Source organism: Etheostoma spectabile, chromosome 24 (assembly GCF_008692095.1).
Source record: "Etheostoma spectabile isolate EspeVRDwgs_2016 chromosome 24, UIUC_Espe_1.0, whole genome shotgun sequence".
Taxonomy (NCBI): Eukaryota; Metazoa; Chordata; class Actinopteri; order Perciformes; family Percidae; genus Etheostoma; species Etheostoma spectabile.
In genome coordinates, this window is record NC_045756.1 from 10,346,811 (window position 1) to 10,373,838 (window position 27,028).

Consider the following 27,028-nt stretch of genomic DNA (forward strand, 5'->3'; position numbering starts at 1 on the left):
TAAAAAAATTTGTTCACTACCTTCAGGCTGGTTTCTCTAATAAGTGAAACTCGGGGGCAGTTTTGGAAAAGTACATCAAGTCTTTTGTAAGTTTGGACATGGTGCAAAATATGCAAACCAAATCTCATAAGTCTAGCTTAAACACACAGCAGGGACTACTTCTTTTAAAATTTGCAGGGGGGGCTATTGAGCAGATTTACCATGATTAAGCATCAAACCCATGTGAATAACTTTGGGCCTGGACAAATATCATGTATAAGAGATTTGGGGCAGATTGGACAATGAGTTACAACAACTTACGCTTTCATGATGTAACATTGAAGTTTGATGTCCCACTATGGGGACGCCCTTTCAAATAGGAGCATCATCAAGGTCTTAGGGTTTTTACTGAACACTTTTGAGGTGGATCTAGTAAACCTATTAGATAGACATCAACGTGTAACGCCTGTAACTTCCTTTTGTCAGTAGGGGCACTATAGTTATAACTCAATATTGATATGTACATGTTTTTAGGCCAGGGCCCTTATAAAGCCTGTAGGAGGAGTTTGTTAAAGTAGCCTGCAATCATCAACAACAAAAAAATGTACGCAGAAGGTTAATACAGCTTGACGTCCTGTTTGCTTTAGAGTATGGCTCCAAGAGGCTCTTTTGTAAGTATGGACATGATACATACTAAATCCCAAATGTCTAGGTCAAACCCACTGCAGGGGCTACTACTTTGAAGTTTTGTAGGGGGCGCTATTGAGCCAATTTAACATAATCAAGCCTGAGGTCCATGTGATCCACTTCAGGCCTGGACTAACATGCACAAAAAATTTTGGGCAGATTGGACAATGTAGGTTCGAGTTACAACAACTTCCTCTTTCATAATGTAACATCAAAATTTGCCGTGCCGTCACAGCAACGCCCTCAGATAAAAAAAAACACAATCTTTAAATTGAAGCATCATCAAGTTCCTAAAGATTTCCTGAACATGTCGGAGATAGATCTGGTAAACCCATTAGGTAGAGGACATCAAAGTAACAACTGTAACTTCCTGTTGCCAGTAGGGGGCACTAGGATTATATCTCAACATTGACATGTAAATGTCTTCAAGCCAGGACCCTTATACAGCCTGAGCAGTAGATTGGACAGTGTAGGTCTAGTTACAAACCCCTGTCTGTTTCATGCCAAAAAATGAAAAATCAACACCATGCCTCGCCCCCCTGTTTGACGTTTGGTAGAAAGCATACCAATTTAGCTTTGCTAAGGTCTTTAGATCATACTCACCCTTTTTTAAGTCAATCAGGTAAATTCTGTAGGAGTTCATTAAAGTATAACCCCTCAAAATGGTCAAAATCGTCCATAATCTGAAAATTAATTTCTATATACTGTAACTGATCTCCTGTTGGGTTTAGGAGGTGGCTCCAAGAGGCTATTTTGTAAGTCTGAATATGATAATAGATAGATAGATAGATAGATAGATAGATAGATAAACATAATCTTTACTGTCATTATATAAGTGCATAAATACCAAATGTTATACCACTATGTTAAAGTTAAAGGAGGGGGCTTTAACTTTGAAAACTAATAAGGGGGTGCAATCAAGCCAATTTGCCAAGTCTGAGACCCACATAAGATTGCAATTTTTACCAAGTCGGATATGCGTACCAATTTCCATATTTAGTTGCCCAAGCACTTCAAAACTGCGCTCAAACGCATAGAATAATAATAATCAGAAGTAAGAAAAAAACATTCAAATTTCAATAGGGCCTTTGCCTCCGACCATGTTGGAGCCCGGGCTCTAATGAACAAAGATAGAGAGAAGAAACACTTGAATTTCAATTGGGCCTTCACCTACATACATTGTTGGTGCACGTGCCTTAATAACACTACCTGAAAATGTGTCATTGCAATAAAGAACAGAGACAAGAATAGAAAAATTAGAATTCACTGAAGACAGGGGAAGTGGAGTGGACAAGAGGGACTAATGTAGTAAATGTAGTAAAGTTTTTCCTTTGATCCAAATGTCCCTTGATCCATTTGAATCAATCCCCGCCCTACAGTATACCTTCATATGAACTCTCTTAAACACTCAATAATTTGCTCAATTTTATACGTCAAAAAAGTTTTTGTAAAAAGATGACACATTCTTTCAAAAATGAAATACCTAAATTTAGGACTACTATGCTTATTTGCAAAAGAACCTTCCCAACCTGAACGTGGTAGACCTTCCTGCGCAGCATCCTCAAAACTTTACTTTGGAATCCCAAAACTAGACGTCAAAAAGAATCAGAATGAAAAGAAGACACGTCATCTTCTGTTTCTTCTAGTCCCTCAAGATCAGCGAGAGAGAGACATTTTCAGATAAAGAGGAAGGGACGAAGAGTTAGTTAGCCATAAAAGGGAGACAGAGTTGGAGGGTGTGAGTCAGAGTGAGATAGAACAGCAGAGGGTGTGAGAAAGAGGGAGAGAAGGAGAAGAGTGGAAGATAGAACTTTAAAGGATGCATAAAAGGAGGAGTGTGCTCATTTTCCAATTAAACGCTATCTCGGTGCACTGCTGCCTGAATGCTACACTGGGTTGCCGTCCGCCAATATAATTGGACACAGAAGACTATCTCAACTCTGCATACAGTGCTGCTGTTGTACTGACAGAGTTGTGTGTGTGTGTGTGTGTGTGTGTGTGTGTGTGTGAAAAGTAAGTGTGTATCTGAAAATTCATTTCCTATATGCTGCATGTGTGCTTGGGTGTGTTACAGTATGTACGTTGTGTGTGTGTGTGTGTGTGTGTGTGTGTGTGTGTATGCAGTACATCATACACATGCCAGCAGAAATTGTGTGTGGGTGCAGGGTGAGGGCGAAGGGTGAAAATATGTTCTCTCGCAGAACAGAGCCTTCCCTTCAACACCCACAATGCAGTAGGGGTATTTTGCATTTGTCTGCCAGGCACCAACTGGCCAATGAGATCTCTCTATGCTGCCATGTCAGCATTCCTGTCATACCAGCCAGGGCAGAGACAAGAGGAAGAGAGTCCTAAAGTCACAAACTGGAAATGTACTGGATGTCTGATACATCTCATATGATAGAATGCTGCAATCATCAACATTTTCTTGATTACTTCTGTGGGCAGATATAAGACTGTAGGTGATGCCATTTTCTTCATTTGTTCAATATCAGTGCTGATCTACCAAATTCTTCTTCTTCTGTTCCAAATGAATCATCATTGCTGCAACCACAAACCGCATTCTTAAAAATCAATATAACATCTGGTAAAATCTGTCGGTTCTAAAAGCCGTCATGGGTTTGGGCATGAGGTTGAATGGCAATAGCATTAAAAGAGTGTAATAAAAATATTGTTATACGTTTACAATTAATCTCTCGTAAAATTGGTCTATACATTATAAGGACAAACATGTAGATAGCACCATCTAGTCAGAGTAACTATACATGTTGCGAGGTAGAAATTGTATGCTGTCCTTTGGAAAATCGTTCCCATTGCACCTTCCAGCAAAAGGTCAATGATTTTAAATAAGAAATAGATTCCCACTGTGTTACAATGTAGCTGTTGCATGCACTGAATTCACTGTGTTGATTATGTATGTTTCAACCAGCAAGCTGTCTGTGAAGGTCTTAGCCTGGAAACGTTTGAACAAAAATGAATAGCTTCAATGACAATTGTTAAAATCATACATATTTGCACATTAATTTGAATATTGCTGACGTCCTTTTGGGTTTAGGGTATGGCTCTAAGAGGCTTTTTTGTAAGTCTGGCCATGATTCCATGCCAACAATATCTACATGAAACGCAATGCAGAATCTACTTCTGTGAAAATTATGTATGGGCGCTATTGAGCAAATATACCATAAACAAGCCTGAAACCCATGCAAATGTATTCAGGCCTCGACTGTCATCGTGTATTAGGGATTTGGGGAAGATTGCACAATGTCCACTTAGCTGTTTTGTGGTGTTATATATTAATGGGACACCTAGCCACGCCCACACCATGTGATAAAAACAAAAAACCTTTACCTTTAACCTTTAGTTTAATCTGTAGGAATAGTTAGTTAGTTAAAGTACAACCCCTGAAAATGGTAAAAATCCTCCAAAAACTCATATTCAATTTAAAATGCCGAACTTCCTGTCGGGTTTAGGGGGTGGCTCCAAGAGGCTTTATTATAAGTTTGAACATGATACATATGCATACCAAAACTCATACGTCTAGGCTACTTCATTGAAATGTTGTAGGGGGCGCTTGTGAGCCAATTTACCATGAGAAAGCCTGATACCCATGTGGATCACGTCAGGCCTCGACTAAAATCTGACTAACATGAAGATTTGGGACAGATTAGACAATGTACGTTCGAGTTACAACAACTTTCTCTTTCATTATATAACAATGAAGTTCAAACAACTTACTGTTTCATCAAAAAATTCAAAAAATTGTAATCATTATCAAGGTCTTAAGGCTTTCCTGAAGACTTTTGAGGTGGATCTGGTGAAGCGGCCAGTCAAAGTTTAACAACCGTAACTTCCTGAGAGGGGGCTATGACTATAACTCAATATTGATATGTACATGTCTTTATGTAAGGACCCATATAAAGCTTGAGCAGTTTGGGGTAGACTGGACAATGTACAGACTAGTTACAAACCAGTTCCTCTTTGGCAAGAGAACATCAACATTTACCGCCCTTCTACACCCACACTGTATAATAAAAAAAAAAAAAGCATCATAATTTAACTTTGCAAAGGTCTTCAGATTGTATTGACCAATTCATTTTGAAGTCAATCAAGTTAAATTTGTTGGAGGAGTTTGTGAAAGTACAACCCTTAAAAATTGAATTTTTAAATTTATTTAAATATAGCAAACCCCTGTTGGATTTAGGGGGTGGCTGTTGCAGTCTTTTTTGTATGTCTGGATGTGATACATATACCTCCCAAATTGCATGCCCCTACAAAAAAGTTAAAGAAGGGAGCTTCAACTTGTATAACTGGTAGGGGCCCTAGCGAGCCAATTTCACAGTGCCAAGGGACTCATATCAGATACAATTTTCACCATGTCTGACATTGGTACCAATTTTTGTGCATTTTTGGGTAGCCTAAGCACCTCAAAATGTGGTCAAAGACTAATAAAAATTGTAATAAAAAAACTCTTTGGAATACAATAGGGCCTATGGCCGAGAACCTAATAACAAGAAGAAGAAACAATAGAATTTCAATAGGGCCATCACAATGTTGGTGCCCAGGCTCTAATAATCAGAAGAAAAAAAACATGAAGGAAAAATTTTTGAATTTCAATAGGGCCATTGCCCCCGACAATGTTGGGGCTCGGACAATAATGCTAGATTTGTCATAAAACAATTTATAACAAGGTCATTCAGTTACATCTTAAAAAGTGTGACCTCAAAATTCCACACACACTCCTGTGGAACAGAAATATATTCTAGTGGGTCCTACCTTCCACTGTGCCAGCAGGTTCCTGGCTGCCTCCGGCTGCTCCTGCATTTTATCCTTGTTGGTGGCATCAATTAAAACATTGCAGGTCGTCTCAGCCTCCGTCAGCCAGCTGAGGAACTTCTCCAGGTTGAGGTAGAACTGCTGCAGTAGCTTCAGAGCTGCCTCTAGAGCCGCCTCTCTGTCCGAAACACTGGAGAGACACACATGACAAGATTCCACCAGATTAAAATCTACTTCGCAGACTACCACAAGTGGCTGAATCAGAAAACACAAAGAAAATAAGTTTACAAAAATATATATATATGTTTTCCCAGAATTGCTTCATTAATAAAAATACATCAGTGACTTAATTGGCATCTGGCCAGAAATTCTAACATGTGGAGACACCATGCTTGGATACATTCATGTAAAAAAACAAATCACATAAAAGAGAACCAGTAAAAAGTTCTCCTAGCTTTAATAGAGAAACAGGATTTGTATTTGAAGTAAGAACCTAACTTTAGTCCCAGTTTCTTCACAAGGTTTTCAATATGTTGCTTACAGTTATAATCCTAATATTTATATTAAACCCCATTTTTAGAGCTTAGACTGCTAGACTGTTATAAATTTGTCATCAGATATACAAAACTACATCATCTGCATAACAAAAGCATAACAAATACAGTACATTAAGGTAATTTTAACTGAACCCAACATCCATATAATACAACCTGTGCTTCAACAAAGAATGATCAACAGTAAGCTTCCTTTCTCATTTCATCAGGAATGGGCGTGGCTCACCTAGGATTAGTCTTTCTTGTGTTGTATAATAGTATAAAAGTGTATAATAGTGTCTACTATTGTTGTATAACAAGTTGTATAATAGTGTTATCTAGTGGGTGTGTGTCATTACCGCCTGTTGATGTGTGTCCAAGTCGCCACCATGTTGTCGTTGACCTGGGTGACCTTGTGTGTGTCGTCACTGGCGTACAGCGATAGGAGTTTGTCAGCCAGTGCGTTGGTTTCATCGACCTGACCCTTCCACTGCTCCAGCTCCTTCACAAACAGCTGAGGAAAGATAAGTGTGAAGAAGGAAAGGAGAAAATAAAGAAAGAATTAAAATGTGACAATTCACTCTCACCATTTAAATGTCTTTCCCATCCCCAGTACAAGTAAATTCATATTTCTCACATGCTAGGTGGAAAAAGGGGGTGTGCATCTTAATTATGAGAACATATTATGCTAATCATTTTAAGACAGTTATGCAGTCAGTGACCCAATGGCCAGCCCAACCTTCAGTTCGGCGTTTTGTTTCTTCAATGCTTCCACCGTGTATGTGATTTCCTGCCAGGACTCCAACCTCTCACTGGCACGTTTGATGAGGTGATCCACTCCCTTCCTGGCATCCAGCCAATCAGTAGAGTCCTGCAGCATATTGTGAAGCTGCTTTGTCCTATCAGAGAGTTTGGTCTGAGAGTCTTCCCAGTGAGTCTGAAGCCTGTCAACTATAATGACAGAAAGAAAGAACAGCAAAGGTTGTTCTGCTGTTTTAATATATTGTTCAAGGTATTGCTTTGCTGTTTTTATTTTTTATTTTTTATGTAGCATGCATCTCTTAGCTGCCATGTCGTTTTTAATTGGATGTGTATACCTACCCTTACCAGTGGTGAGACTTGTAACATATAAAAAAGCCCACTCAAAATGTCAAAATATAAAATTGGACACTAATAGAAGAAAATAAGAACAACCCAAAAAGGTTTCTTTTCAGCACTGTAGCCAGGCTGACAGAGAGTCACAGCTCTAATAAGCCATCTATTACTATAGCTCAGAGTAGTAACTTTATGAGTTTCTTTAATGATACAATTATAACAATTAGAGATAAAACTCATCACCTCTTGCCCTCAACTTCTAAGGGTTCACCTTTAAACGCATGAGCGCTAGAAAGAACGACAAGACCTGACATATACTTAGACTTTTATCCTATAGACCTTCAACAATTATTGTTAAAGGTCTCTTAGACCCCATCCTAACGAGGATACTTAAAGAAGCTTTACCCGTGGTTAACACGTCAATATTAGATATTATCACTATGTCTTTATTAACAGGTTATGTACTGCAGTCATTTAAAGTAGTTGTGATAAAACCTCTCCTGAAAAAAAACACCCTCGATCCTGAGGTCTTAGCCAACTATACACTTAAATCTAATCTCCCCTTTCTCGCCAAGATCCTTGAGAAGATAGTTGCTAATCAGTTACTGTATGTGACTTTCTACATGGGAATATTTTATTTAGGGACTTTCAGTCAGGATTATAGTCTACACTATATAGTTATTGGTTCAGTGAACTAAGATTGCAATTTGGGAGGATTGTACAATTAGGATATGTTCTTAAAATTTTCCAATCCCCCCAAATTATATATGTACATATTGCCCTTAGTAATTGATTTCATTTAAAACACATTTGCAACTTTATTAGCCTTTTCTAATTATCGCAGGCAACTGCCATAATAAGTTTACCAAACTTATATGAACAGCAGTCTTCATACAGCAATATAACAGTAACAATGTTACATGAATAATCAGAAAAAGATTATGATCACAACTTAATTCAGGCTAATAATAATAAGGTAAACCCACTGCTGAGTGAACAGAAAAAGCCCCAGGATTAATAATTCCTGACTGTTAGTATGGTCAAGAGCAGGGTAGCTGGACAGAATAAATCTCCATGGTAATTTAGGTGTCTCTGCCTTTGTGAAACTGAGTCAAGGCTAAATTGAGCCAGGATAACTGGGAAATCCTGGCTTAATCTCTTATCTTGGTTTTGTGAAACAGCCCTCTGGTTAATTAACCCTAACCCTATAACAAAATGACATGACTGACCGAATAAAATTTAATGACAATGGTCAGTCTTTACATAAAGTGTTACCGAATATTTACAGACCTATCCTTCAAGGCGATCCTGTTTAGCAGGACAATATATTGAAGGATTGATTAGTAATGTATATAAACATTGACAAATGTGTCTGTAATGTAATGTCTAAGGACAGCAGGTGCATTGTTTTATCAGAAGCATGCAGGATGAGAGAGAGAGAGAAGACATGAAAATAAAAGCAGCAACAGCCAGTTTTATTTTTTACTCAATGATACCTTCCTCTTTCCCCCGTTTCCCTCTATAAATATATTTTTCTTGACTTTTAATGGCAAAATTATGACAGCGTTTCAGGGTACTATTGACGACTTTTGTAGGAAAAAAAGAATATACTACGGAGCCGGGGGAGGGGGGTAATATGCCAAAAAAGAATTCAAAATTTTGAGATTAAATCTACAGCGCGTAGTTTCTGTCGCCATCATAACAAATTCTATGACAACAAAACGGTCGGTACGTCCACATGATACAAGCCGACCTTGCACACCGCCCCCAACCCTCCTCCACGCAGTTGCTAGTAGCCAAGGAGGACACGGAGGATTAAAAAATCATGAAGGACTCTTCAGAAGAGGTCATTATCTTTACACAAATTTCTGCAAGGCATAGTCGCCGGACAACATTTCAATATTCTGAACATAGTCCTACTGAGAAATACAGAGAGTTGTGTGAATAGTTGATAGTTTTAATTAGCTTTGTAGCAAGTCATTTTGCAATGGCTTCAATGTAACAGATGTTCCTTAATCAAGTATCTAAAAAATATGAACTAAAGCTTCAAAGTCGTAAATCTACACAAAAAAAAAAAAACTTGGACATTCTTTGGGCCTAAAGTAGTAAATTTACAAGAAAAAAATCACATATTTACAAGAAAAATGTGGCTATTCTCTGAGATTATAACGTCATAAATTTGCTGAAAAAAAAAAAAATATTCATGAGAAATAAATTGCTTTGCCAGGTTGGATCACCCTCATCCTATCACAGCCCGGTGAGTTCCTCTCCATCTCCTCTCCGTCTCCTCTCCACCTTGATCCACCTTCACCCTCAGGACAGCCGCCATTTACTGGCAGGTGGTCCCAGCAGCAGCACCTCACTTTTTACATTTTTACACACTCGGGGCGGCTGCGGCTCAGTGGTAGAGTGGTTGCCTTATTTTGACCAATGACATGCGGATGGATTTGTACATTTGTCTGATTGCTTACACTTGCTTTATTTGTTGAAAAATTTTATTTGAAAAATGTTAGCTTTAGGAGAAAACACAATTTTTCAATTGAGATGATGCATGTGTGTGTGTGTGTGTGTGTGAGTGTGTTTGTGTATGTGTGAGAGACATACTGCGTTCAGTGATAGCATTACGGGTCTCCTGGTTGCTGGTTTTGTTCTTCAGGTTCTGGGCTGCTGTGACTTGTCTCTCCAAGAGGGGGCGACGCTGGTCCAGCTCCTGAAGAGACACCTAAAAACAAATCATAACAGACGTTATCTCAGGACAATTTACAGACCACACTCTATAATTTTAGAGAGATCCAACAATTCCCCCAAGAGCAAATCCACTTAGTGTGGACAGAACCTGGGTCAAAGTAAATTAAAAAAAGAATTATTAGGTCCTGACCTTGAGAATGCCGATGTTGTCATTGATGTCATCCAAGTCAGCCACCACCACACGCTTGTTCTGCACCATGTTATCCAACATGGTCAGCCAATCGGTGAGCTCAGCCCAGGACTTGTTGAACTGAGCCAGCACCGCAGATTCAGGCTGGGAACTTCCTGTCAAACTTTCATCTGACACCACACCCACACACACACACACACACACAACACAAAACACACACACACACACCACACACACACACCCCCACACACACACCACACACACACACACACACCACACATGTTTAAATAATTTATTCATGTCCAGTTATAGACTGTTGTTGGTAGGACACATATACAGAGAGGGTTCACATCTGAACAAAACAATACATAAACCCACAAGTAACCTTGCAAACAGACCAGTGGGAGACCCCTGTCTAAATGTATCATCCTAAAGATTCAACATGAGAAGTTTTGTGCCTTAAATTCCATAATTAGAAATAGGTGGAAAATGTTTACAGAATTAGCTGGTAGAATCTGGTTAACAGAGCCTGGTCAGAGGCCTGGATTTTATTAAAGCGGGATAGTTTGCACAGAAACTGGTGAAGAAGAAGCACAAGTTTTACGGTTAAACTGTGTGTTTATGGCCTTTTAATGTATACTAAACTTTAGCTTTTATGATGCTTACATTTTTTTTAATGATAACATTGTTTGTGTGAGGGAGGCCTTCTATTCTTTAAACCTGTGTAGTTTGGCGTTTTGGTTAACTACCTGCAAGAGCTAACTTTATGAAGGCCCAGTTAGTGTCAATAGTGTAGGCAGAAATGTGGGTGAGCACAGAGATCACCACACCATCAGGTGGGCCTAGCCCCAAAAGTAATGGGACAGATTAACAAAAGATTACATTAGAATTGTGTAGATGTCGTAATTGAAAAAGGTTTGAATTGTGTTGATATCCCAATATTTATGGACAGATAATAATATTAAAAATGACACTTGAACCACATAAACTATGCACAAACAGAAACTGTGTGGCCTCGTAAAATAGGCTACGGTTCATATTAATATTTGGTAATATTTAAATTTTGAACTGCATAAGTGCAGGTACCAGTGTGCTTTGGCATTGAGGGGTGGACATGGTGGAGAATAAAGTGCTGCTGATGGGGAAAGGCTGAATTAACAGCCACTTAATGTTAAATTTTCTTTATAGTGTTTATTCTAAAGTTTTTATTTACAGTCTATGGTCATTGCTTGGCACTTGACAAACTAGTGGAGGAGTTGGTGTCTGGGTTGAAAATGCTGGCTGAATTTGAGCTGAACTCTCTTCCTCCTGCTCCTTACAAAGTCCTTTTGTGACAAACAGAGGCAAACTGCTTTGTTTTGCCTTGAGCGGAAAGCAGGCTTCTGTTCCTCTGTGCAATGTGTGGGCTGTGCACCGAGTGAAAGAGGAGGGGCTGCTCGCAATCTGGTGTTTTCTAAATGCATTGCTACTCAAAAGTTATGACATACCATCATCACTGGATGATCAGCCAACAGGAAGCCTAAGGGGCTGGAAAGCGTTGCTGCTGCTACTAGCTGCTGTTTCTCACTGGAAATTCCATTGTCATAGTCAATTAGTTAGAGTTGACAGACATCTGTCAAAGTGTAGTCTCACAAACCTAGACTTATCCGAGGTGGTTGTTTTTGGAGCAAGAGAGGAACGATTAAAAGTCTGCGCTCAGCTTCAAACAACAATGTTAAAAACAACAGACAAAGCCAGAAATCTTGGTGTAGTCATGGACTCAGACCTGAACTTTAACAGCCACATTAAGACAATTACAAAGTCAGCCTACTATCACCTTAAGAATATATCAAGGGTTAAAGGACTTATGTGTCAACAGGATTTGGAAAAACTTGTCCATGCCTTTATCTTCAGTAGACTTGACTACTGTAACGGGGTCTTTACAGGTCTCCCTAAAAAATCAATCAGACAGCTGCAGCTGATTCAGAACGCTGCTGCTCGAGTCCTCACTAAGACCAAGAGACTGGATCACATCACTCCAGTTCTGAAGTCTTTACACTGGCTTCCTGTGTCTCAAAGAATTGATTTCAAAGTACTCTTGCTAGTTTATAAATCACTTAACGGTTTAGGTCCAAAATATATTGCTGATCTGCTACTACACTATGAACCACCCAGACCTCTCAGGTCATCTGGGACAGGTCTGCTTTCTGTCCCCAGAGTCAGAACTAAACAGGGTGAAGCAGCTTTCAGTTTCTATGCTCCTCATATCTGGAATAAACTCCCAGAAACCTGTAGATCCGCTGCTACTCTCAGTTCTTTTAAATCAAGGCTGAAGACCTTTCTATTTGATGCTGCCTTTCTTTAAATGACTAATCATTTCTTTAAATTTCTTATGCTGCACTGTAAATTTTATTCTTGTGTTTTATGTTTCTCTTTGTTTTTAACTGTCTATTCATGTGTTTTACCGGTTTTTAATGCTTGTGATTTTTAACTGTTTTTACTTGTGTTTTATCTGTTTAACTGATTTTGTGTAAAGCACTTTGAATTGCCTTGTTGCTGAAATGTGCTATACAAATAAAGCTGCCTTGCCTGCCTTGCCTTGCCTATCCCTCTCAGCGCTGAAGTATGATCTGGCTACACCGCTTATCATTCTGGGATAAAGAAAAAAAAGGTTTTGGCTTGCACAAAGCCCCGGATGCAGCGACGGTGCCCAGGATTTATCCCGGCACTATGCATCCGGTTAGCCAGACTAGTCATAGTGTTGCTTGCAGTAAAAGTTGTTTTAGAAATGCGGGGATGATTGTCAAATACCTCTAACAGTGATTTTACTGGTTTGTAGCAGCTGTATTTGTAAATAGTAGGGCTGTAACGATATGCAAAATAAGGCAAAAATCACAACACTCAGTTTCACAAACCTGTGTTGCGGAGTGAGAAGGCAGAATTGTGACACACCCCTTCAACTCCCAAAGTTATCCTGACCGTCCAGATCCATACCACATCTTTAAATTACTATTAATATTAGTCCTTCTAATTAGGGGATGGGGGAGGACTCTGGACAGACCTGGTAAGCCCTAACACGTAGTACGGGTAAATTGGGAACGTCTGGAGGAGGTAATAGAGCGGTGGAAGGAGCACTTTGAGGAACTCCTAAATCCAGCTGACACATTCTCTGTGGTGGAGGCAGAGCTGGAGGATGATAGGGGGTTGTCATCAATTTCCCTGGTGGAAGTCACTGAGGTAGTCAAACAACTCCACAGCAGCAAAGCCCCAGGGATTGATAAGATCCGTCCAGAAATGCTGAAATCTCTGGGTGTGGAGAAGCTGTCTTGGTTGACATGCCTCTTTAACATTGCGTGGAAGTCTGGGACGGTGCCTAAGGAGTGACAGGCTGGGGTGGTGATTCCCCTCTTCAAAAAGGGGGACCAGAGGTTGTGTACCAATTACAGGGGTATCACACTTCTCAGCCTCCCTAGTAAAGTCTACTCCAAGGTGCTGGAGAGGAGGGTTCGGCCAATAGTTGAACCTCGGATTGAAGAGGAACAATGCGGATTTCGTCCTGGTTGTGGAACAACAGATCAGATCTTTACTCTTGCAAGGATCTTGGAGGGAACCTGGGAGTATGCCCAACCACTCTACATGTGTTTTGTGGATCTGGAAAAGGCGTATGACCGGGTCCCCCAGGAGAAATTGTGGGAGGTGCTGCGGGAATATGGGGTGAGGGGGTCCCTTCTTATGGCCATCCAATCTCTGTATGACCAAAGCGAGAGCTGTGTTCAGGTTCTCGGCAGTAAGTCGAACTCGTTCCAGGTGAGTGTTGGCCTCCACCAGGGCTGCGCTTTGTCACCAATCGTGTTTATAATATTAATGGACAGGATATCGAGACGTAGTCGGGGCAGGGAGGGGTTGCAGTTTGGTGGGCTCACGATCTCATCGCTGCTTTTTGCAGATGATGTGGTACTGATGGCATCCTCGGTCACAGGTCCTGAAGGCATCATCGGTCTGTGACCTTCAGCACTCACTGGATCGGTTCGCAACCAAGTGTGAAGCGGCTGGGATGAGGATCAGCACCTCTAAATCTGAGGCCATGGTTCTCAGCAGGAAACCGATGGAGTGCCTTCTTCAGGTAGGGAGTGAGTCCTTACTCCAAGTGAAGGAGTTGGGGTCTTATTCGCGAGTGAGGGGACCATGGAGCGTGAAATTGGTTGGAGAATCTGAGTAGCAGGTGCGGTATTACATTCCGTTTATCACACCGCTGTGACAAAAAGGGAGCTGAGCCAGAAGGCAAAGTTCTCGATCTACCGGGAAATTTTTGTTCCTACCCTAACCTATGGTCATGAAGGCTAGGTCATAGGGCTGCACAATTAATCGATCGAGCGATTATTTTTTTAAAGCATCATTTCATAGAACGCTCCGGGTTTTTTGCATAGCCCATCTGCCGCTACTACCGTCTGATCATGAGCCAGTCAGTTGTTCCTGCACCGTGCAGCTTAGTTTCTAGATGTAGACAGTCACAGAAGACAGAGTAACGGGAGGAAAACTCAACAGAGCAGTCGGTTATATGTCTGTCCTTAGGTTTACCAGTTTACCAGTAAACGCAACATTTTGTCCCGTTTGTTGTTTTTCAGACAACAGCAGTGAGCAGTGCTAGTCGGTGCTAGTTAGTGTCTGTTAGCTAATAGCGTCTGTTAGATGTTAGCTAGTAGCGTCTGTTAGCTGTTAGCTCCTCTAGGACGCACCGGCACTAATGTCCTCCCATCCGCTGCAATGCTGTTTATATGGATATGGTTTAATTTTGCGTCACGTGACCCATTTCGTCTGTAAAGCCGTGCCTGTGTGGGATCTCACCTCTACTCTCTCTCGTCTACTCTCCACGCAGCCCCGCCACAAAGCGCCGGTCCAAACTTCTGACATTTGTCTACAGTTTTAATTTTTTATTAACACAGCTGTATATTGTTAAGTATGAGGGGCAAAACTGTATTTGTACCAGTGTTTCCGCGGGTAACTCTGGTATTGCGGCCGCCACGGCGAAGAACACAGAAGAAGTTATTGAATGCAGCTAACTTCAGTTGGTAGAGTAACAGCGTGAGACGGAGCTGCTGGACCTGGACCAGAGATGTGACCCATTGGGAGAATATCATAGTTCATAAAAATGCAGCGCAGTGAAGATACAGACGTTTCATACACACGCCGTGTGTATCCGTCATTCGAACCGTGCTGGACCCGTTCATAATGATCAGCCGTCTCTCTGTGAGTAGCGTCCATCACACTCCCTCTCGCAGTTATAAATAGCCTATGTGACGTTAACATTTGTTTTGGTTAAAATCAACAAATAATCGTGAGAATAATCGCGATCAAAATTTTGATTATCATTTTGGCCATAATCGTGCAGCCCTACTAGGTCATGACCAAAAGAAAGAGATCTAGGGTACAAGCGGCCGAAATGGGTTTCCTCAGGAGGGTGGCTGGCATCTCCCTAGGGAGATAGGGTGAGAAGCTCAGTCATCCGAGAGGAGCTCGGAGTAGAGCCGCTGCTCCTTTGCGTCGAAAGGAGCCAGTTGAAGTGGTTTGAGCATCTGGTAAGGATGCCTTCTGGGCGCCTAGGGAGCTTTTCCAGGCACTTCCAGCTGGGAAGAGGCCTCGGGGAAGACCCAAGACTAGGTGGAGAGATTATATCTCCAACCTGGCCTGGGAACGCCTTGGGATCCCCCAGTTGGACCTGGTTAATGTGGCTCGGGAAAGGGAAGGTTGGGGTCCCCTGTTGGAGCTGCTGCCCCCGCAACACGATATTGGATAAACGGATGAAGATGGATGGATGGATTAGTCCTTCTTTGATTTTTGAACGCTAACTGAGGTGTAACGTTACGAATAGACACTGTTCTGACTCAAGTGCCTGGGTCTGTTTCCCTACGGTTCAGTAAACTGCTGTCAGCGTCCTTAGCACCGGAATTAAGTGCTGACTGCGCTGGCTGGGGGATGACTGTGGATGTGTCCCCAGACCGGGGCTGTAATGATAGTGGATGGCTGCTAGCTGGCTGGGGGCTGACTGTGGATGTGTCCCCGGGGCTGTAATGATAGTGGATGGTTGCTAGCTGGCTGGGGGCTGACTGTGGATCTGTCCCCAGGGCTGTAACGATAGTGGATGGCTGCTAGCCGGCTGTGGGCTGACTGTGGATGTGTCCCCGGGCCGGGCCTGTTGTCAGCTCTCACCGGGACTGAGGCAGACCAACAGGGCTAGCTAGCTAAATTACCATTAGATTAGTCATCTATCTGTACAATTAACGTTACTTATTAGCTACTTGTCAACCAGCACCTTTACTGTAAGCACCTAAGCACTTTTCCTCTTCGGTCCCCCTACAGGTTGGGAGCAGAATTGTCCATTACAGTTACCATTATTCTAATGTCTCATTCAAACAAGTAAATGTGTTGCAAAGTGGGATGTAATTAATGACAAAACAAAGACATGTGGCAGAAAAGAAGTGCATTACATTTACTGAGAAAAACAAGAAAAAAAATCAAGGTTTGTATTGAATCATGGGTAAAAAATCGTAATACGGACCAAACCCTGGGTTTGGTGTAACTTTACAGCCCTAGGAAATAGTGAAAATGCCCATTTGTCCCTAGCTTTAAATGCATCCTCTGTTGTATGTAAAAGAGAGTTCTGTCTTTTGCTCAGTCCCATGGTGTTGGTGTGATTGATATTCTGTGTTTAGCACTGTGATGATGGTATATGATAATATATAAAAGAGAATTATAAAAAAGGATACACATACATAGAGTGGTCTATAATTAGAACATAGCTTTTAGAAATGGATTGTTTTTTAAAACATATAAAAACAATAAAAAAAAAAAAAAAAGTTTTTCAAAATATCATCATTAAAATTCTTTGATCAAATATGTTTTGTATTTTAAAGATATTTAAACCTCTGTCTTTAAATTACCCTAACCTCAGATCTAACTCTAATCTTAAATCGAGACATACTGTACATGCTGACTTACAACCCCACTGAAGAAAATTAAGTCTTACTGGCTTTTTTGGCTACTAGCAGAGCAGCCATCCTCTCCTTATGCTGCCGCACCAGCTCCAGGATCACAGTCCAGTCTTCCCTTAACTTGACATGCTTCACCTGTGTCACACACACACACACACACACACACACACACACACACACACACACACACACAAAAGTCGTTTCTTTTAGATATGGCAACTTCAGTTGGGGGAGTATGAAAAAGCATACTGTATATGCTACAAGAATGCTGTTCCTTTCAAAAGATAAATCATTGACGGATTGTTTGATTTCCTCACCTTGTCTGGTTGGCTAGGACGACTGTCCTTGTACAGTTGATCAGCTTGCTCCAGTACCAACTCCACTTCTGGCTGCTTGACTTGCACTTCCTCAATGAGCTGAAGAAACAAAATGTTAAATATAAGCACGTAAAAGGTCTTGTTCAAAAGGACCAGCACTTGCTTTTTTGAAAATCTGCATATCAAAAACAGGTAGTAGGCTATATGTAATTGAAAAAAATAATTGTTTCCAATTTAGGCTTGAATGTTATGGTAATGTGTGTGTGTGTTTGTCCTACCCTTGGTGGTGGCTCCTCAGGGCCACGCTCTAGCGTGGTCCTGGTACTGGATGCCCAGGCCGAGAGAGCGTCCAGCTGACCCTGGAACTTCTCCAGCTCCCTCAGAAGACCCTCAATCTCCAGCTGACGCTCAGGCAAAGCCTTGGATACCTAAAGAAAGACACGCTGTGATTTATCAGGTACGTGCACTGGTAACACTTTATAATAATGGTATATGAATTATCATGAATTCTTGCATGCATTTATTAATTTAGTACTTCCTGAACTATTAGTAATGTACAAGGATTAATAGTATCTCATGCGTCACTTAATGCAACAAGAACATTTTAATTAATGCATTAATTAAGGTATTTGAATCATCATGACTTCTGATATTCATGTCTTCTTTAAAAAAACTTACCAGTCCCAGCAAGTTACATATATTGTTTTAAAAAATGAATTGTTGTTATCATTGTTAACTAAACATTACTTCTTTATAACTTCATCATGTTTGTGGCTCTTCAAATAAAGTAGGGCACATGCCACCCTTAATCATATAGTAGTTATCAATGTTAATATTTGCAACAAAGTCTCTCCTGATTGAAATGGTTCTAATGGCTATAAAAGGTGATTTAGGATTAATCAAACCACTTGTCATTGGGATTACTATGCAAGTAAGGTTTAATCCAGTGTTTTTTAAATGTGACCCATACAACGGAGTTAAAGTCAGGATATCTCTGCTGCTTCAATCCAGATTTACTACAGACTACAATGAAGAAGCAGGTTTTCAGGAACACTAGTGAACTTGTCAGAAAACAGTTGCTTATTTGCACATTAGGCAGACACGGAGTACCATTAGCATTCATTTAGAGTGTGTCCACCTGATGAAAGTCTAATACTCACTCTCTTACAGCTCTTTTTTAGTCTATATCAACGCCTTAGAAAAATATATATCTTTTTATCTGCTAAATGCTCCACTGTCAACATGTTCGCCAGCTAGTCTCTAACTGTCTGTCTGATGTTTTGGGCATCTACAAAACAAAATGATGTAGGCAGAAATATAAATATTTACAAAATGCTGGAGTACAGAGGAAGCTGCTGACCTGAGCCCAGCGAGTGTTGATGACCCTGATGTCTTTCTGTCTGTCAGCAGGAAGTGTTATCTGTTTGTATCTGGAGTTCAGGTCCTCCATCGCCATCTTCTTGGCAGGAAGCTCCTCCACACGCGCCTGACACACAAGCACACAAACACACACACACACGCACACACACACACACACACACGCACACACACGCACACATGCAAGACTGAATTTAATAAAAAATCATGGAAGCAGCTCAATGTAAACCACAAGCACACATACACTCACACTAACAAAAAGTGTTGGCTGAATTACTAATATAGCATCTCATTGTAAACCATAAAAGATTCAGGCTGGGAACTTCCTGTCAAACTTTCATCTGACACACACACACACACACACACACACACACACACACACACACACACACAACACACACACACACACACACACACACACACACACACACACACACATTATAACTGCTGGGATGTGTCTCAATTCAATTTCAATTCAATTCATTTTTATTTATAGTAACAATTCATAACAAGAGTTATCTCAAGACACTATACAGATAGACCACACTCCAGAATTTACAAGGACCCAACAGTTCTAGTAGTCTCCTCCAGAGCAAGCAACAGTGTGACAGTGGCGAGGAAAAACTTCCTTTTAGGCAGAGACCTCGGTCAGACCCAGGCTCTTGGTAGGCGGTGTCTGACGGGCCGGTTGGGGTTAGAATGAAGAGTGGCAATAACAAAAATGGTACCTGGACTTTGCCCAGAGTGTCTCTGATGTGCTGTGGCTCTGCAGGCTGCAAAGGGATGTCGAGTACACACTCTGCTTTGTCCAACCAGCCCAGCATGGAGCCCATGTTCTCCTGCAGTGCTGCAGTTGCCGTGCGTGCCTCTGCAGACCTGAAGGAGAAGAGGTTGACAGCAAGAAAAAAAGAGTGAAGGAGGGTGAGACGTGTTCGCAAGACAGGAATAGCCCCATGAAGTCCTTATGACACAGTTTGATAACACACACAACAGAGTGGGTCTCACTTTCACCAGGAGGTAACTTTGGTATTTTCGAAACCGGACCCTATTTTCCTATGTTTTTGTGTCGGGAATAGAAATAATATTTTAAATTAGAAATTTGTCAATTGACGTCCACTAAACGTGCTTGTTTTGGCACTGCCATGCAGACTATTATGTTAAATGTCTGACAACATGGACATGTCTCCTACAGAGGTCAACTTTTTTGTTAAAGAGTAATAACCTTTTTGATTAATATTAAACATCCCTGAAATTGTTATTGCGAAACCCGCCAGACTTTATTTAAATGAACTGAAATTTTATCATCATAAACAGTTATTTATATTTAGCATCGCTGTGCTCCCCGTTATAACGCACTGCCCCCTCTGGGGGAGCGCACCCCAGTTTGGGAACCACTGACGTAAAGGCACCTTGTTGTGTTTTTCACACACTTTTTAATAGTTCCTATTATATGATCTACAGAGACAAATTAAAATAAATTGCTAAGAAAGTACTGTCAGGGGCGTTTGAAAGTGAGACAAACAACCGATTTTTCATGACCACCAGCCACACACTCACACATACACACCTCCTCTTGTGCTCATTGAGCTGCTTGCAGATGTTAGCCCAGCGAGTGTTGAGTAATTTGAGCTGTGTCCGCAGCCGCGATGCATCGTCTGGTGTGCTCAGCTGACTGATGTCCTCTCCTACAGAGTTCACTCTACACAAAACCACTTCCTGAAGAGGTATGGCCTCCGTCAGGTCCTGCATGCACACGCGCACACACACGCACACACACACACACACACACACACACACACACACACACACACACACACACACACACACACAACACACACACACACACACACACACCACACACACACACACACACACACATAAACACACAGATTAGCCTTTTCATTGTTTGGTCGGTTTGGGATTTCTTTGAAGATTAAGAAGGGTTCCGACTACACAATATCTTACGATACAATACAGTTACGATAGTTACTGTGTCAGATTAGATGATTAGTCATAAATTCTTGCCAAGATTTGGCCAAGGAACATGACAGACTACACGTTGGTCCCCAACTAATCAAACCTTGCCATCTTCCACAATGTGAAGTCATCAGGAACATGCTAGGAACTGACTTCTAGGAACATAAAAAAACAATGGCGGGGTGTATAATACTGGCTGTCTTGTGTTCAGAAAAGCCTAAAAAAAGAAAGACAAAATGAATGTGGCCTTTTCTCTGTTTCACAGTTCACAGTTCCACCTAGCAGCCCCAAAAACATCATTCCTTTTTAGCTTAGTCATGCAGTTGTGCGTGGAAGAGCGCTCTGTGCTCCTATTCCACGGACCAAAGTACATAACAAACACATTGTGATGGGCAAGAGTAATTCAAACATGTTAGTCTTTCTGTTGGGACAATGTAAGGCATTCCAGATGCGGCGTCGGTTGTCATACACTATGACACACTACTGTACACAGTAAAAAACATTGATTATTACGCCCAACACCCATTGTTGTCCCTGATCTGACCATAAGTCCTATGTCTGCCGGGTTGGGCTACCATTGGGCGGATATTGTGTAGTCTGAACCCAGCCTGAATCAAAGATTTAAGTTCAGGATTATGGGTTAATGTTAAAAACTATTTGGATAGATTAGATATTTCATGTTAGTCAAACATACAGTAGCTTACATTAAAATGTATTGTTTTGTAGTGTACCAACGTGTTGCCGTTGGTACACTATGAAACCACAATTCCTTAAAATTCCCTAAATTAATCTTCATCTGAATCAAGGTGTTCGGTAGAAATTACTTTAAGTACACTAAATAGTGTTCCAGATTAATTAAATGTTCACTGTAATTGAAATTAATTAATTGAAAGCTAATTAAGACTATCCGTTGCACACAACTCTCTCTGTATTGGCTATTGAAGGCTTGCATCATGTGAATGTGCAGACAGTTTTGTTTTCATTACTTGGAATTCCTCATGGGGGTGGCAGAAACTACACACTATAGCTTTAAATCCATTGAAATTACATAAAATGTCTTACAAGTCATTAATTTAATTAATAATAAATGGACAAAATCCCATTTAAAATGCCTTAATTGTATTATTATGTATAGGTTAATTGAAAATTAGGGGATTGAGTTTCTGTAGACTTGAGGAATTGGTCAGACATGTTGGTTTTGAGTTTTTCTAATGTTATCTTGAATGGAATGTATTCACTTTTTTGCCAGGGGTTAGAGTAGAAGATTGATACAAAAATCAGTCAGTTACAGTAAGTATGAAGCTAGAGCTGGGAGGCCGTTAGCTTAGCTTTGCAAAATGGAATGGAAACTGTGGAAAAAGCTAGCCTGGCTTGGTCCAAAGTTAAAAAATGAACTAAACCATTACTTTTTTATAAAACCTACATAATCAGAAAGGTTAAAGTCACAATTTGTAGTTTTATGTGGAGTTACTGGCTTAAACCTTTTCTTGACTTGGCCAGTAGATAGTTAATCTAAACTAATTGCCTCCTGGCTTTAGATTTAGTGCAGGGACATGAGAAACAAATTAAATTGATCTTTTCATCTACTTTCAGACAAGAAATCCCATCAGCATATGCCTCAAAACATCAAACTATGTATTTAAAGCTTTAATTATTAGGATATTATTTCCCATGTGAACCAACCATTTAAAGCGCCCATATTATGCTCATTTTCAGGTTCATAATTGTATTTAGAGGTTGTACCAGAATAGGTTTCCATGGTTTCATTTTCAAAAAACACCATATTTTAGTTGTACTGCGCATTGCTGCTGACTAATAACCAATATTACAAAAAAGACTAAAACTAATAAAAACTTAACTAAAATTAAACATTTTCAAAAACTAAAAACTAAACTAAACTAGCAAACCTTGGTTTGGTACTGCCAATTTAGTTTTGTTTTCTCATGGTCAAAAAAATCGTGGCAGAGAATCGTGATATCAATTCTAAGCAAAAAAAAATCCTGATTAGTATTTTTCCCCAAATTGTGCAGGCCTACTCACCCGGAGACTGGAGGCAGAGGACATTCAGAAACCGTATCTCACTCAAAATTAGACAAGTTTGTATGTGTGTGAAAGCAGCAGAGACACAAAATAATAATAATTTCATAATATGGGCAATTCAAGGTTGGGGTAAGATTTCACTAAGTTATTGTGAATGCAATGTGTATCCCCCACACGTGTATCAATACCAACTGATTCAATATATCTGAATATGTGTTTGTACACTGGGGGAATGGGAGTGGGTGCGGTTCAGGTAGCAGCTTGGGATTTGATGTACCAGATGGTTCTCTGTCTGTCTCTATACAAACTGTCATACTCTCTCTCACACACTCCACCGCACACGCACACGCACACGCACACGCACACGCACACCACACACACACACACACACACACACACACACACACACACACACACACACACACACACACACAGGTTGGCACTTGAATGGCACTTGGACACTGCATCCTTGCTGTGCAGGTGGACATTCACGGCTGATCACAGCAGCCCAAAGTGGACTGGGCATATCTGATGATGCATTATACAAGCCACGCACGCACGCACGCACGCACGCACGCACGCACGCACGCACGCACGCACGCACGCACCACCACACACACACACACACACACACACACACACACACACACACACACACCACACACACACACACACACACACACACACACACACACACACACACACACAACACTTTATATGCAAGGTTGAGTGCATCAGTGAGCGACGGAAACTTAGCGAGACATCTGTGAAAAGAACCCCTCATACAAAATAATTCCTCGTAAAATATTCATCTAAGTCTTGGTAATGTAAAAACCCATTGTTCTACACTTGTATTAAATTGCTTTTCATAATCCTCAATTTCAGCTTTTGGGGTTGATGTAAACTTGAAATGTCAAATTTGATGACATAATAGTGTTACATGAGGCTTAAAAGGAAATGGTTCTGTTTGCATGTGTGTGTGTGTGTGTGTATGTGCATGTGTGTTATTGACCACACAGACATTAAATGTCATGCTGTGTTGTCATGATGTCATATAATGTCATGCCATTTTAGGTGTTAATATGTCATGTTATTAACAAATGTCATCAAATCCAATCAATATTTTGACATGTTGTCATGTTTCATTATGTCATGACATCATTATATCAGAAGTGGGTAGTAATTTAGAAGAAGATTCCTTTATTTGTTGTTTCTATGCACCACAGAGAAAGGAAATTGTGTTTCACACCCACAAGTCAATAAATAAGACAGACAACTTTAAAATTCTAAGCTAATAAATAAAGCACTTAATAATTTGCAGTTTAAAATATATTAAAGGAAAAGTCTCTTATTTGAAGTTTACATTTTCTGTTTAAGCAGTCTGATTGCTGTGGAAAAGAAGCTGTTTAACAATCTTTTAATTAGATACTTCTGTGTCTTTCCCCAGACTGCATGAGTGCAAACGAACGGCGAACGCCGTGCAACCAATACCCAGTTACATAGAAAAAAGAAGAAGGAAAGATTGAATTCTACAGTAGTCCTTGTCCCTGGAGATGTAGGGGTGGTAGAGCAGTTACCTGCCAATCGGAAGGTTGGTGTTTCAATCCCTGATGCTGAAGCCGGAGTTGCCCCTGATGCAAATCGGAGTGTAAATGTGTGCGAGTGTTTATCTGATGAGCAGGTGGCACCTTGTACGGCAGCCTCGGCCACAGTGTATGAATGTGTGTGAATGGTGAATGTGTATGATGTAAAAGCGCTTTGAGTAGTCGTTGAGACTAGAAAAGCGCTATATAAATACAGCACATTTACATTTACAGCATGCCTTTCGGCGTTTGACTGGTTGTGACTGTTTTCTCAAGATGGTGCCGGCCTGCATATATGAATGGTAATTTTATTTATTTATTTATTTGATTAGGACAATGCACATTAATGAACATTTCTGTAAATGCGCCAGTGTTAGCCAATTGGTTAATTTTCAACTGTAGTCCTACCTAGGATGCATGTTTTTTATGGTGGGAAGAAACCGGAGCACCCGGAGGAAACCCACACAAACACGGGGAGAACATACAAACTCCACACAGAAAGGCCCGGAACGCCCTGGATTCGAACCAAGAACCTTCTTGCTGTGAGACAGAAGTGCTAACCACTTAGCCACCTGTTGTACTGTCTTTATAAACTATATTTTTAATAAACTGTCTGGACACTTACAATGTTCTCAATGCTCCAGTTTACACGCAGGGACCCTCATCATGCTACTGTGGAGGTGTGCCGCTATTATGAGCCTTCTTAGTGGTATAGCGATTTCTTTTTACTTTACCAGTGTCCTGGCGACTAGCGTTATAAGCTAATTATTGGTTTGCGATAAAACTGGTCACATTTGATTAGCATGAAAACATATCACAGAGAACGGTCAACTTGGTACACATGTGTTATAAACACCTAGGTTTTGCGCCGGATTTGTCCTTTAATGATGCTGTCTGCTCTACACAAAGTAGTCAATATTCCTCTGCCATGCTGTTTCCAAACCAGGAAGAGGAGCAGTAGGTGGGAATGATCTTAATGAGAACATGGTCATGGCTGGGATGGGATCCTCTTTGATTGGTTGAATATTCCTGCATGTATCCAAAAGTATTTTCATATTTTTATTCCTTCTCTAAAGTATCTCATGAGAGGGACCTGTCTTTTGGAAACTGAAGGTTACGAGTCAGCGTCCCTGAGCGTGAGAAATGGTCAAGATCAAGATGTGAAGGGGGTAAAATCATAACAGGATGGGGCCCTGAAAGACTCGCTGTCATAAAGTGACAATAACACACTTAGGATGTTTATCAGGGACCAGAGTCGCAGAGGCCCACAAGAGTAGTGGTGTCTGTCTGATAATGAGAATCTTGTGAGTCTAGGAGGATGTTAGGAATGATCAGGTCCAGAAGGGAGATCCTAAAGCCTACAATTGATTTTACATTTGTTAGAGACTTTTTGAGCAGTGCATATGATTGCATGTCAACCATTCTTCCTTTCATGAAAGTCTGTTTACTGTGTGAATAAAGCGGCATTTAATCTAAAGTGATGGGATTTGTCATGTATGAAGTCTTCTCCATCATTTCTGAGTCTCACCCTGCATCACTCTCGGAGAGAGGGAAGGCGCTGTTGGGCCTGCTTAATGACAGCTGTGGTGTTGTCCTTGAAGGTCAGCTCATCTGTCAAATGGAGCCCCAGGAACTTTGTGCTGTGAAGCCTCTCCACCTCCCAGCCGTTGATGGTCAGAGGGTGATGATGCCGGTGACCAGACGTCAAATACTATCTCCTTGGTCTAGAGGGCAAGGCTGTTTTTTTGCACCAGGCTATCATCATCTGCCCCACCTCTTATCTTTAGGCCAACTCGTCATTGTTGGTAATGACAGCTGTGGGGAACTTTATGATATAGTTGGTGATGAAACTAGCAGAACAGTCATGCCTCAGCAGTGTAAACAGTAATGGGCTCAGTACACACCCGTGTGGTGCTCCTGTGCTTACTGTGGTTGTTTTACTCTGACTGTCCGACAGCTTTTTGTCAAAACGTCCATGATCCATCTGCATCCATCATGCCAGGATTCACACGCAGCAACAACTTATCAATGAGCTGTTATGGCAACATTGTGTTAAAAGCCAAGCTGAAGTCAATTAGGAGAATCCTGGCATAAGTTTTCTTATTTTCCAGATGAGTCAGAGTGAGGTGAAGCATGGGGGAGATGGCATCCTCCGTGGACCGGTTCGCTCTGTAGGCGAATCCCAATGGGTTCAGATTGGTTGGGAGGCATGACTTGATGCGAATTCATGACAAGCCGCTCAAAGCATTTAATGGGTATGGGGGGGGGTCAAGGCTACAGTGCGGTAGTCAGTCTTCCATGCAATTGCAGAAGCTTTTTAGTCCAGTCTGGAACTAAAGTGACTTTGTACAATAAATCCATATTTGCAAGTTACTAATGTTTGATATCTCTGCATCGCTTAAAGCTAGGGTATTTCTGACTATTTGGCATGATAGCTAAAATCTGGACCTTTCCAAAGAAGTTTTCTGTGTGATCGTAGGCCTCCAAAAGCTTTGTAATCCAGCATGTTACTGCAGTGTCAAATTGGAGACTTTTCACAATAAGTCTAAAGGATAACTCCACAACTAAACGGTTATTTTTGCCCACTTGAATCCCAGAATGTGGTCAGGTAAGTGGGTCAACCAATCAAAGGCTGTCTTCCGGACTTTTCTTTGGTGTTTTGATTCGCAAATTGCCGATGCTGCCACTTTCCTGATTGTGTTACTTTGTTGCTATGTATACTAACGTAAAACAAATGTGCCAAAATAATTATATAACATGTAATGTAATTAATGATGCATAGATTCTCAGTGTAGAGCTTCAGTGTATTCAGGCAGCACTGAAA

At 40.9% G+C, this 27,028-nt stretch overlaps 1 protein-coding gene across 1 annotated transcript in view; it reads right to left on the reverse strand.

Annotated features, from left to right (window-relative positions):
* The window catches only part of dmd (dystrophin), a 401,891-nt gene that overhangs the window by 97,777 nt on the left and 277,086 nt on the right, over positions 1–27,028 (reverse strand). Inside the window, exons 50-60 of the mRNA XM_032505885.1 lie at positions 20,172–20,347; positions 19,333–19,480; positions 18,588–18,713; positions 17,506–17,655; positions 17,228–17,326; positions 16,946–17,045; positions 9,943–10,112; positions 9,669–9,786; positions 6,709–6,920; positions 6,329–6,483; positions 5,437–5,626 (exon numbers count right to left, since the gene is read on the reverse strand). Coding sequence (XP_032361776.1) covers positions 5,437–5,626; positions 6,329–6,483; positions 6,709–6,920; positions 9,669–9,786; positions 9,943–10,112; positions 16,946–17,045; positions 17,228–17,326; positions 17,506–17,655; positions 18,588–18,713; positions 19,333–19,480; positions 20,172–20,347 — 1,644 coding nt within the window. The remainder of the gene's footprint in view (positions 1–5,436; positions 5,627–6,328; positions 6,484–6,708; positions 6,921–9,668; positions 9,787–9,942; positions 10,113–16,945; positions 17,046–17,227; positions 17,327–17,505; positions 17,656–18,587; positions 18,714–19,332; positions 19,481–20,171; positions 20,348–27,028) is intronic.